Below are 12985 nucleotides of genomic sequence, written 5' to 3' on the forward strand. Positions count from 1 at the left end.
ATGTCAATGGTTTCATTTCCATGTAGAAGTGTCCGAACATAGATGAACAGCTTGGAAATGCCTCATAAGCAATCACTAAAGTCTAGCTCATGGCATCACTCATTGGTACTTGTAAGAAAAAGCAAATTTGCATTTGAAGAGGGTGGTAGTGAGTTTGTGGGACTAAGAAGAAATGGTGGTGGTGAATTAAAATATACCCACTCTGACTTACTGTACCCCTGAGATTTTGATGTTCTTCAAGCCCAATGTTACTAGAAAGGAAAAATACAGGCTCTAACTCTGCCCTCAGACACATCTGTGTAAATCCTATGTAACTCCAATGAAATCAGTGGAGTTACTCTGGATTTACTCAACAGCAAATAAGTATATTTTTGCATATTTTTGTACCAACATTTTAAGTAGGAAAGAGAGGTAAATTATTACCATTTCCTCCACTGATGTCCTAGTTAAGCTCTTCCTGAGCTACCTTTATTTAAAACGGGGTTCTATAGGAAATTGTGCCCTCTTGTGGTATTAGCATTACAACACAATACCTTTGCAAGTAATGTATACTTACAACTGGATAAAAAAAATCACACACTTTGGAGACAGTGTCCCAAGTGAACAGAAGTTGAACTCACGAATCTTTGCTCCTCCAGAGCAATCACTAGACTACCTGAATTTTAAAGTTTATATAGCGATAGTTTCTGAACAACAACAACAATAACAATGGAAAGATTGAAAGGTGACATGGGGTAAAAGAAGAAAGGAAAAAGAAACTGAAAAATTGGATCTGTCCTGTTCACTTATACTTTACCATATCCTTCTGGTTTGTGCTCCTCTGGATCTGTCTGTACTGTAGCATTATAGAATTTATGCACATTTTCCCTCTACACGCTTTGAAAATAGTATTCAATATGAAAGTATGTGGGTGAAATCCAGGCCCTATTGAAGTCAGGGAACTTTTGCTATTGACTTCAAAGAACCACAATTTCACTCTCTGTCTTTAGGATTAGAATGTATAGGATTGACCACAGTCCATAGAAACCAGTGGAAAGATTTCTCCTGATTTTAATTGGCTTTGGTTCAGGCCCTAAACGTACAAAATATCAGGAGATTCTAAATGTAAGGCTTTTCACATCATCAATGCAGCCACCTTGTATGTGTGTCATATGTTGCATTACTGGACATCCTGTTAAATCTGTGCTTGCATGTGTGTGTAATGAGTTAACACTGGTAGAAACATTACCTTTCTAATTCATTGACTGTGTGTTTCAATTTGTATGCTTTCTCATTGAATTTCATTGATTTAAAAAAATGTAAACTGGAATTCTCATGGTTCCATAACTTGTAACTGAACACTGAGCCACTACACCTAAAAGCAGTGGGGTTATCTATTAAGCTAAGGAGAATCTGATTTTATTTTTCAGTCTGGGGTAGTCCTATACTGGATGGTGCCTAAATTGTACACGTTTCACAGACTCTGTTCCTTTTGAGGCCTTCCATCCACATACTAGCCATGACCACCCATGACAGTTTTTAAAACCCAAATAAGATCAAGGTCATACTGACCAGCACAGACCTGATCTTTCAACCATCTAGTTGCTGCAAACTCAACTTCCTATGAGCCCCATCATTTATTCATTTCAATATGCACTTATACATCTGTAATATATATTTTAATATTACAGTTTTATAAACTACGGCTCAATAAGGAAGTCATTTTGCTGCTGTGTGCTAAGCAGTGTTCTCTCTCAGTCTAAGATCCAATCTCATAAATGCCAAGGAACTGTCTCCTTCAGTCCTCGCTCAAGCAAACCTCCCATCGAAACCACACGCTGCTGAATCCCAGTTGGCAGATTTTAAATAAAGATAGTTTCATGTTATCTGAGCACAAAAAATGACCAAGATATCTTTTTGAGTGGAAAACCCCCCGCAGTTGCATAATTCGAAAATACCGAACTGATTCTCTTTGAACTTTACACACACACACAGAGGAACCTCTCACCTTTGGGCTGAAATCAAGAGAACTTTCAAACTTCAAAAGGCTATTTCTGAAAACGTTCAGACCAGCTGAAAAGAAGGGTTTGGAATGGAAAGTCCTTCCCAGTTTTAACTTGTCTGCCTAGCAGCTCGCTTACAGTACATTCGCATGCTGTGAGAAGTACACATTCGATTTCCAGACTTCTTCTTGTGCTGGCAGTACCTGAAGGGACTTAGCTTAATTCTCTTTCTAGCAACTGATTTGTGGCTTATTAAAAATCAATCTGATGTCGATTGTTGGGTGGTTATAGCAGATCGGAGGGTATAAATTACAGATAATGCAACTGTTGGCTGACAATCCCCTGTGCAGTTAAGAAAACAGGGCATTTCACCCCAGTTGCAATAAGAAAATAACTGAGCTTGGCAGACGTCAGCAACCCCATAGTTAGGAGATTTTTTTTCTTGACCATGTTTAACATTTATTCTGCTAGCTATGGCCATTTGCTTGCCCTGAGTTTTTCATTAGGTAGAGAAGAGTGACTCTAAAGTCCATCCATCCACAAAGATCACTTTCTCCCCAGCCACTGTTTCCCTTTTCTTTGAGGTGGAAAAGAAAGAACGTTTGTTTAGGCTCCTCGCATGGATTTTCCTCTCACCGTGTTCTGTCGATTAACCAATAACACGCAGACTAGACTCTCCCGCCCCATCCGCCACCGCCACGCGCTACGAAGCGCGCTCGAAGTTCAGGGCTCTGGTGAAGGAAGGGTGCCACTTCTTTTAGAACCACGCCCCGGGGATCAGCGGTTCCGCGGGCAAGGCTGTTTTGATTGTATCCTTTTAGGCTAAAGCCTTTTACTCTTTGACTAGCTTACTGTGGACTCTCTGCCCCTCCCCACCACCTCCCTTCACCATTTTTTCCTGGCTAGATAATATTTAGGTTACATTTTGCCCTCCGATACCACGCATTTTACAGCTTTACTGCCTGCATCATAGTGAAAGAAAGAAAGAAAGAAAGAAAGAAAGAAAGAAAGAAAGAAAGAAAGAAAGAAAGATGTTATTGTCATCCTAGCAAAGGGTACGCTTGCATTGCCAGCTGCCATCAAAGCAGAAGTACTAGATTACTACTGGGAGTTGGGCAGATCCTCCTTTGGGAACAAATGATAAAATGGTGCCACCCAGGCAAGCCCTCATTCTAAGGGAAGGTGGCAATGTCAAAGGGGAAAGGCCTGTTGGTCATTGGAGAGTGACACACGCGCAAAGCCAACGGCATTATGACAACTAGCGCTTTGCACCTGCACCTTGCCAACGTGTGCGGGGCAGCGCTTGGAGCTGGCTGGCGCCTTTATCGCTTCTCAGTGAGTAACCCATCTGCTTTTCACACCCCATCGATAAAGGATCGAGCAATTTTTTGTTTAAATCAATGGGGGAAATGCCACCAGGAGACCAACCTCATTGTTCGTAACTATAATAATAAAACAACAACGAAGTAGCCAGTTTGCACAGTTATTTCGAAACGCCAACTAGAATAGTATCTAGTATGCATGCCAACGATGAAGATTCAAGCCATGCATAAAGAAATCAGGGCATGGGATTCCGATTTTTATCAATGAAAGCTTCCATCGCAAACGGCCTCAACATACCCAGGAGCAGATCCTCAGCTGGGGTCAATTGCCCCAGCTCCACTGAAGTCAAAGGGACTATGACAATTTACACCATTTGGGGATCTGCTGAGGCTCTCTGTGTTTCTTCATAGTAAACAGTCTGAGACTGGGGGGGGGGAAATAAAGCTAAATTAAGTCATTAATAAAACAAGTCACCGTTGTCTTCAAAAGTGTGAGCTTTTCCCCTTTCCTGGGATTTTCCCCCATCCATCTTTCCTGTTTAGAACAGCCGTATTAATATTCTGGATTCCTTCAATCTGTATATTTCATCTTTCTTTTCTTCTTCTAACCCAATACGTGCGGGGAACAGAGCAACGTAAATTCGGGACTATAACTGTACTGTCCAGTGCTTTGGCTTTCGACAAGGTACCCAGACAGACACTCAAAAGGTTGAGAAGCGAGAGCTACCAAAGTGTTGTGTAAACCCTGCATTAAAGCCCTGCGCTCTCCAGATACTGTGATCTAAAATATTGACCGGCCGCATTGCAACTCCTCGCCTTCGAACTCAGGCTTTCTACGGTTTGCAGCTGAGATGTTGTGAAAAATGCACAGCACCTGCCCTTTTCTGGTAGGGAACTGGGAGGGGAGGACCAAGAGCGGTGTATGCAAACCTAAAAAACCAAATGTAAAACAGACTGGCGCTATGTTCCCCCCCAAAAACACATCTGAGTGAGGGAAAACTTACTGCCTGAGCACCAGTAATGAAATCTCAGCAGTGAGGAGTTATACAACACAGTCTCCTCACTTACTTCCCCCTGTATGCGAAGTGTTGGATTGTCAGTACTATGTCAAATATGTGGGAGGTGGGGGGTTTCCAAAGCAGAAGAAGAACTCCAGGATATGCGTGAAATGAGCTAATATCAGCATTTCTCCATATTTACATAGAAGAAGGCTTCCCCCTTGCAGATTACATCACCCCAATAGGACAGACCGCCCAAGAAACCCTTGGCTCCCCCGGAAATGCAGCCCATGCACCAGAGGTGATGGGAGCGAGCGGTGTGTGTGCTAGCACCACACACTGCGTCTTCTTGTTAATTTCTTCTCCCTCCCTTAGTTCTGCAAACCTTTGCCCATCGCACGGGGAACTTGGGAGAGGGGCAGACTGCCCCAGCTGCTCGTGCTGCTGCTGCTGGGACAACCCGCCCTGTGCAGCCCGAACCATAAGGGCCGTGCTCCCAATTATTAACGGGGCTCAGGGCGCAGTGGCAAAGCCCCCCACCCCCACCCCCCAAAGCGGTCGTGTAAACGGGAAGAGCCCGAGCGGGAGGGATGGACGAGGGAGGGGGGTAGATCTCTTGTGAATGGTTTGGAAACATAATTGGGGGAGGGGGGGAGCGGAAACGTCCCTATAAAGCTCAGCAAAGTCCCTCCTCTCCACGTCAGGCCGATGACACCGCCGCTGCCCCAAACTTTCCGCCAGCAGGAGCTATAAGAGCCTCCAAGTCTGCAACTTTCTCCCAATCCCAGACACCTCGAAGGGGCTCCAAGGAGGGATCGGGAGGGGTGGGTTGTGGTGGGTTTTTTTTTTCTCCTGGATCCTGATGCCATCCCCCCACCCCCCGAACTGAGGTCCTCCTCCCTCTCCTCCTCCTCCTCGCAGGCCCGCAAGCCGCGATCCAGGGGGAGCTGGCGGGTTAGGTGCCCCCCTCTTCTCCCTGCCCCCCTCCGGGCCCGCGTCGTGTGTCCCCCCCAGAGATGATGCAGCAGGACGAATCGAGCTCTCCAGTCTCCCCGGCCGACGACAGCCTGAGCAACAGCGAAGAGGAGCCCGACCGGCAGCAGCAGCCCAGCGGCAAGCGAGGGGGGCGCAAGCGGAGATCCAGCCGGCGCAGCACGGGAGCTGCCGTCGGAGCCGGGGACGAGCCGTGCAGCCCGGCCCAAGGCAAGCGAGGCAAGAAGTCCGGCGCCGGGGGAGGCGGCGGCAGCAGCAGCGGCGGAGGCAGCCCCCAGTCCTACGAGGAGCTGCAGACCCAGCGGGTCATGGCCAACGTGCGGGAGCGCCAGCGCACCCAGTCCCTGAACGAAGCCTTCGCCGCCCTGCGGAAGATCATCCCCACCCTGCCCTCGGACAAGCTCAGCAAGATCCAGACCCTCAAGCTGGCGGCCAGGTACATCGACTTCCTCTACCAGGTCTTACAGAGCGACGAGCTGGACTCCAAGATGGCCAGCTGCAGCTATGTGGCCCACGAGCGGCTCAGCTACGCCTTCTCCGTGTGGAGGATGGAGGGCGCCTGGTCCATGTCCGCATCCCACTAGCAGGGAGGGGCCCCCACCCGCACCCCCAGGGAAGGAGACCTAGGTAAGGGAGGACGCGGCACGGGGGCGAGCCCATCCCTGCGCGCGTGGGGCTGGGAGGTGGGGGGGGGGCGGAGAGCGTGGGGGGATGGAGCCGTGGGGCAGAGCTGGGAAATATCAGGGCTTGGGCCTGCACCGAGGGAGCCCAACGCTAGTGAGCGGAGAGGGCTCCGCTTGCTGGGTGCCCAGCGGGAGACGTCTGGAAGGGGCCTGCTGTTCAGCCGGTGCCCAGCCAAGCGCCCCCGGGCCAGGCCCCTGGGAGAGGGCTCGAGCCGGGCATCAGAACCACTCGGTACATTTGCAACGCGTGGGCGGGTGTAACATACAGACGGCTTCCCGTGCGGGGGGCGGGGATTGGGGGGGACGCGGTCGCTTCGGCCAGCGTTGCATGAGCGAAGGTGGGGGTTCGGATGGTTTCCTGTCCTTGCTCTGTGTGTGTGTGTGTGTGTGTGTGTGAGAGAGAGAGAGAGAGAGAGATTATTAGTCCACCAAACCTTCATTGTAAATTCGCTTTTTAAACAGAGGAATCGGTGTCTCTGGTACACTTCCCAGTGTGCGTTTCCCAATTCCTTTCCCCCCTGCTACGGTCCCCCTTACCCCATCCCCACCGCCGGGTGCTTTAATTCCTCCTGATTGTTTTGCGTGGTGGATCACGGGCAGTTGTGTCGCATGCAAAACAGCACAGCTCGCTCGCTCTCTTTCCCCTTCTGCATACATTTTTTTTAATAAAAAGAATCAGTAACAAACCTTTCCTCCCCCTCTCTGGGTTTTTGCAGATGACATTGTTTCCAAAGAAGGAGAAAATGGACAGTCTAGAGACTCTGAAGTTGGATACCATTTTTTAAAAAAATAATAAAAAAAAATATGCCAAGGATTTTCTTGGAAATTAGAAGAGCTATATCCAAATTCAAAGCAGGGCGTGGGGAGCACTTAAAGAAAGAAAGAGGCAAGGGTGCTTGGACAGTGACCACCCAGATAGGCATCTGCACAATCCACACCTCTCTGCATTCTGATAGAAGTCTGAACAGTGGTTTGGGTTTTTTTTTTTTAATTTTGACGAAGAATGTTGGAATTTAATTTTTTTTTTTTTTTGCATGCATGCATTCCCAAGAGGTCGGGCCTATGATCCATTGAGAAAAGGAAAATACATTATTGTGGACTTTCGCCGTTCTTGAATGGTCATAATGAAAAACAAAACAAACGTTAGAGACGAACACTTTTTTAGGGGGAAAACAAACTGGGCTCAAACTGTTATACACAAACCTACCCGGTTCCTACTTTTTTATTATTATTTTTTCCTCTGAGAAAAAAAATAAACATTTTATTTATTTATTGATGACCCATGTTAAAATGCAAATAGATCCGGTGTCTAAATGCATTCATATTTTTATGGTTGTTTTGTAAATATCATTGTATATTATTTTTCTGCAATAAATAAATATGATTGAAATTTTAAGAACCTTAAAGTTTGGTCTATATGAAAACGCTGGGTTGAAGCCGGAGATAAATACCTGCTTGTAGAGCTGTAAAGACACCCAAGAGAGAGGGGCACTAATATAAACAAACGGGGCGAAAAACGCAAATAAACTAGCTACTGGCAGACACCGGCAAGTTATTTATAGAGACAGCTTTATTATTCTACTTTAGTGCTCATTGGACTTTGGGGTCGGAAATTCTCTGTGTCTCTTTATTTTAATCAGAACTCCAAATAATGTTACAATAAGTGAAGAACGGAATTGTTTTAGCCACCGATCTAAAGTAATGGCATTCTTTTTCCAGACCATTTGCCTCCGACATGTAAGCCAGAAAGATGGCATATGCCCCCCTGCCATCGCTCTGTGCACAGCAAATTGTATTGATTTAGCTAAAAAAGAGTCGAGGACAGAGAGCGCATCCGTTTTAAAGAGGCCTATAAACAGACAAGGCGAAGGCAAAGAGAGGCTGGAATAAGAAACCAAATGGATATTTGGGTTTTATGAAGAAGGTGTTGTTTTAATATTTGAATTGCAAGGCTTACAAGCCTTATTTTTGGTTGTAAAAGGGGGTGGGATACAATAACCTCACGCTGGTTTCCTTTTCTAACTATAAACAGGAGGGCTTCGCCATTTAGGAAGCATTTTTGTCTCTATTTTTCTCCGCTTTTATGGTTTAAAATCTAATGTAGGGTAAAACTACAATTGTAAATATCTTCTGGCTTCAATGATCAAAGTAATTATGGAAGGGGCAGCTATTTAAAATACTAAAAATAGCTAGTCTCTCTAGTATAGTCATCGGTACCATTGTATTTGTATTGTATTCCACCGATTAATATATACAGCTAGCTATAGCTGTTGTTTTTATTTAAAGCAAACCACAAAACTGACAAACAATGCTTCGTTTATTTTATTTTGTAAATTACAGGTTGTGATCAATATGCTAATACTAACAGGAAAGTGGGCGGTCACTGCTTAGCTCCTAAATAAGACTCTAGATCAAATTGTAGAAACTCACAAAAGGCTGTGGGTTGCAAACTATAAGTTCCTTTTGCTGAACAGATTCAGTCAATGTCTAGGGTAAATAAGATGGTGTGTTTACTCAAAACAAGTCATGTTTGCTTAGCCCAGGTTGAGTTTACTTTATTGCCTGACTGTTTTTGTTTCCATATCCACATATTACCATATATTGCTGACATAACAGTATTATGAATTTAATATCGTGCATATTTTAGACCAGTGCGCAATGTTTACAGTAGAAAGCCTGCAGCGTTTGTTTATATTAAAGGATTAGCGAGGACTTTGAAAATTGGATTTGGGTTGTGGTGGTCCCAGCACTAAGCATCGGACAGAAGGGTGAAATTTGTGTGTGTGTGCTAGAGAGGGATTCGCTATTTTTGGTGGTCCTACCAAGTGGATTTCTGACTCTCTCCATCAAGGTCTGATCGCTTGATATTCAGATTTCTTGAAAAGCTCCAGCAATGATGAGAGCCCACCATCAAGGAGAAGGTAATGCTTATCTCTGCTACCTTTGCTTACGTAAAGAGATGGTGAAAAGAGGAATGTCTTGTACCTTTTGCTGGTTTTCTCTTAGAGAGGGGAAGGCTCACCAGAAAATGTGTTCAGTATCATGGCAAATGCTAAAGAATAATTTGTCCTAAATTTGCAAAAGAGAGAAATAGGTAACTAACTGCTGGGTAATTTTGAAGGAAAGGGGAATTTACCGAACAGATTATTATATTACTAAATATAAAAAAGCAGACCAGTGGATAATAACATGGGGGAGGAGGGGGGAAGAGCAAATTCTGCTCCCATTTTACTGGTGAAAAATCCAGACTAAATCAGCTGAGTTGGATGTCGTTTGTCCTGATTGACACCATCATAAGTGAATGCAGAATTTGGCCCAATCTACATCAACTCTTTCCAGCAACTTACAATACGCTGAGGGGGGGCGGGGGATCAAGTCACTTCCAACATTTTTAATTACTGCATATACTATCCTTACTTGCCTTGTACCTTTCCTAGGAGGAAATGTAATCTGTATTTTGCAGTGATCACTATAAAAAGGTGGCAAGTACCATATACCCAATATTTTTATTGTTCCCATTACAAAAGGGGTCTGTTTTATTTGTCTAGTATCAATCGTTATCTTTATTTAAAAAAAATAATAACAGGAGATGATCCTGATTTAAAACTACAAACGTGACCTTTCCCGTTTGGTACTTTGTTACTGTGTGGCCCCCTACACTTGAGTCAAGAGCTATTAACTCAGATTCAGCCTTATTGAAGAAAAACATGAATTCCTCTTCTGGGAATGTTAAGCACTGCTGCAATCAAAAACTGACTCTGTCTTTGAAAGTTATGATTTCTGATTGATTCTTTTTGCAAGGCACAAAGCTGGACAGTTTATTTCCAGAACAAAATGTAGCATAGATGAGGTTCCCATGCAGAATGTTCCCATGTTTTGTTACACTAGCTATGAACAGACTAAACGTGTTCTGTTGGCAATCCATGGACAGTTGTGCAAGCTAACAAACCCAATGCCTGTTACAAGGAAAGCCAGGGAACAAGGGGCCGGATCCTGGAACTTTTACTCACGCCTGTAGGCTAATAGAGCGAGTAAAGGTTCCAGGATTCGGGCCCAGATGTATAGCTTGTGTCTCTCTGCCCCACGCAACAACCTCACGGCTTTGCAATTTTGAGGTTCAGTTTATTCCATGGAGATTCTTAGGACGCTACCCTCGGCCTTGTGCAAGAGAGTGGAGCATTTTGCACATTCCACGGTTTGGCAAGCTCAGAACTAGCGATTTTCTCTAGTCCAGTATCAAATTCTTCTCAGGCATATGATTTCACTTGAAGTCCTGCCCAGGAATCCTTCAAAGTGAGCGTTTGTCCCGCTCTCATGATGTCAGGCGGTTTTCCCTGCATCTGTAATTTTAAGAAAAACAAACAAACGTGTGGGGAACAAATGTGACGGAAATCCAAACAAAATTCAGTAGAGAAAAGGGGTTCACCTGCGGTGTGGGTAAACAGCACTGCCCCTGCGTGTGGATAGGGAGGACCTGGCGGGTAAATACAGTGCGGATCCCTCCCACATGGGAACCGCAGTTAACAACCAATGCTGTAGCTGCGACAAGCTCTCGTTAAAAGAAGAGACCAGTAGATACAGGATAAAAGATTGTAAAAGATGGGGAAGGATCCTGGTCCCTTTGCCGTCAAAGAGCGTCTACGGGGAGCAGGATCGGTCCCTGAACCCTCAGAATGTATCGAAAGAGAACTGTAAGGAAACAGAGGCGGAAGCGACTTTGGGGCCATTCTCCAGAGTCCTGTGTGCCCTTGTTCACACGATCAGTCACTTCACCTGCATCCCTGCAAGCTGGGAGCAGACCCCTTGTGAAAAGCGGGCTTTGCCATAAATTAGTATCTTTTGGAAGTCGGGGGGAAATGATCCGAATCAACTGCCATGGGATGCATGTGGCTAAGAGCAAAGAAGGCGCACACATTTAGTTCGCGCCAGAACTTGTTTTATTTGCTGAACAACACACAATCTGCCCGCAGTAAACATTGCACAGGGTGCATTTTACATTAACTTCTGCACCAGTTTCTTTAGACTTCAGTCCGCTTAATGTTCTTAGCAAATCAAAGCACGTGTCCTTTGAAGAAGGTGTGTAATTGGAGTTTAAGGCATGTATGGAATTCCCAGATGTCTATAAAATAAGAAAGAGCATTTGGCAGGTCACTTGAAGGTGGAGCAGGTTAAAACCACTTGCACAAATTCCCCCCTTGCCCTGTTTTTAAGAGTCTACCATTTAAAAGGGCCAAGTGATAAGAATCCTGGAAGACTTTGCACACGTTTACAAAGTAGGAATAATAAAGAGCTACAAATAGTAACACACGTTTTAAAAACCCAGAAGAAATAGTAAAATAGTTTGGAACAGCCCAGTGGGAAAACTGCAGTGAGACCCTGCCCTGCCTGTGTCTAATGCCCTCCTTGCTAGGATTATACCGTTTTTATTTCCATCGCTTTGTCGTATATAGTAACCAACACGTCGGTAATGACTTTTATAATGTGATCTGAAACTTAAAGGAACTGAATCAGTTGAACTCGCGCTCTTTGAGAACACCTACAAGAGACTGGGGTTGAGTTTCATTCCCAAACCATCTCGTTGCAAAACAAGTCGAAAACATTATCATTAATAACAGAATAAAAGTGTCTCGCTTTCGGATTTAGCCGATTAAGCTATCAACACCTGGCCTGCGGAGTGTTTCCTATAAGGAAGAGCGCAGGGAAGATATTAGCATACGCCAGAATTGCAGGGGTGTGTTTTGTTTCGAATTCCGTTATTTGGTCCGGAGCAGAAACCAACGCACGAGGATTGCACTGGGATGGTGTGAGATGTTACCTTTGGTAATCCAAGCAAAAGTTGGAATTGTTGGGGGTCAAAGCGGGGGGGGGGAGCGAAAGTATTGGCACTTTAATATTTTAGGGCTAGGATTTATTTTATTTTATTTTTTTATTTTATTTTATTTTATTTTTTGCACTGTGAGGAAAGAAACAAAGCATCGGGGGAAAGCAGCGCACAAAGCAGCCGTGGGGGAAAGGGGAGCTTCAGAGGTGGAGGGCTTTTGACATGTGAAAAGTTAAGCAGGTACCTGAAAGAGGTTTATTTTGACCAGATGTTGGAGCTTTTAGGAAAACGTCACGTGAAGGGAACAGATGTACAACTCGCAAATGGAGCCACGCCTTCTAACTACACGGAAGGAAAATCGAGCATAAATCAGTCTTGCCTTTTTCCCCCTTTATAAATGGGCTTTATTTAAACATTAATTTTTGTTTGTTTGCGGAATGGAGGACGCCCATGTGTGATCCAGGGGCCCTCTGTCTGAAGATTAGGAGTCTTTTAAACTCCACCTTCCCTCTTTGTTGTTGTTGGGGTTTGGGGTTTGGTTGTGTGTGTGTTATTTTCTCCCCCCCCCCCCCAGCCCCTTTCAGAGTCGTTTGATCCTGAGAAAAGTATCGGATCTCGGTTGGGAAAAAGCTGAGACTAATCAATTTTTGTTTCGAAGGTGGGTAGCGGCTGATAAGAAGAGTGGAGGAATGCCTCTCCGGACAGAGCCTAAATTTCAAACTCCAGGGAGGAGACTCCAGGCTGGAAGGGAAGACAGGCGGGTATGCTACTTCCAGGCTGCGGAGCTCTGCACGTTCTGTCGCGCGTTTCGCCTGGCTGCCACTGCCTGCGATCTGCTTGCCAGGAGCAGATGAATATCTGGCGTGAGTGAACGGCAGGTCTGGGACAAAAGAAGTAACGCCACGACTATGCAGGAAATCAAAAGCTGCCCAGAGGTTGACACTTCAGCAGGGCACTCTCTTTCTTTGCCACTTGAAAGAAGTTAAAGGACAAATGCACAAATCCTTCGTTCTAGGCAGAATTCTAACGTTAAAAAATCCAGGTCTATTTTAGTGTAAAGGAGAAAGTCCTGTTAAACAGGCACTGTCCGTGTAATTTCACAGGGCTTATTACATCTTATGGATGGGGGGAAACCGCAGGTTTTCAGTTGTTGTTGCTTTAAAAAGCTAACAACCTGCAAAGCCTA

The 12985-nt window shown here is 45.1% G+C and overlaps 1 protein-coding gene across 2 annotated transcripts; it reads left to right on the forward strand.

Annotated features, from left to right (window-relative positions):
- The first annotated feature begins 5292 nt into the window (after positions 1 to 5292).
- On the forward strand, positions 5293 to 12482 carry TWIST1 (twist family bHLH transcription factor 1). Of its 2 annotated transcripts, none has more exons than XM_074943350.1 (2): positions 5293 to 5922; positions 12458 to 12482. In XM_074943350.1, the coding sequence occupies exon 1, from the start codon at positions 5319 to 5321 to the stop codon at positions 5877 to 5879; it is 561 nt and encodes a 186-aa protein (XP_074799451.1). In that variant the 5' UTR covers positions 5293 to 5318; the 3' UTR covers positions 5880 to 5922; positions 12458 to 12482. The 2 variants fall into 2 exon arrangements, with proteins under 2 accessions (XP_074799451.1, XP_074799450.1); XM_074943349.1 differs by lacking the exon at positions 12458 to 12482 and adding an exon at positions 6695 to 7270.
- Positions 12483 to 12985: the final 503 nt, after the last annotated feature.

Source organism: Natator depressus, chromosome 2, assembly GCF_965152275.1.
Source record: "Natator depressus isolate rNatDep1 chromosome 2, rNatDep2.hap1, whole genome shotgun sequence".
Taxonomy (NCBI): Eukaryota; Metazoa; Chordata; order Testudines; family Cheloniidae; genus Natator; species Natator depressus.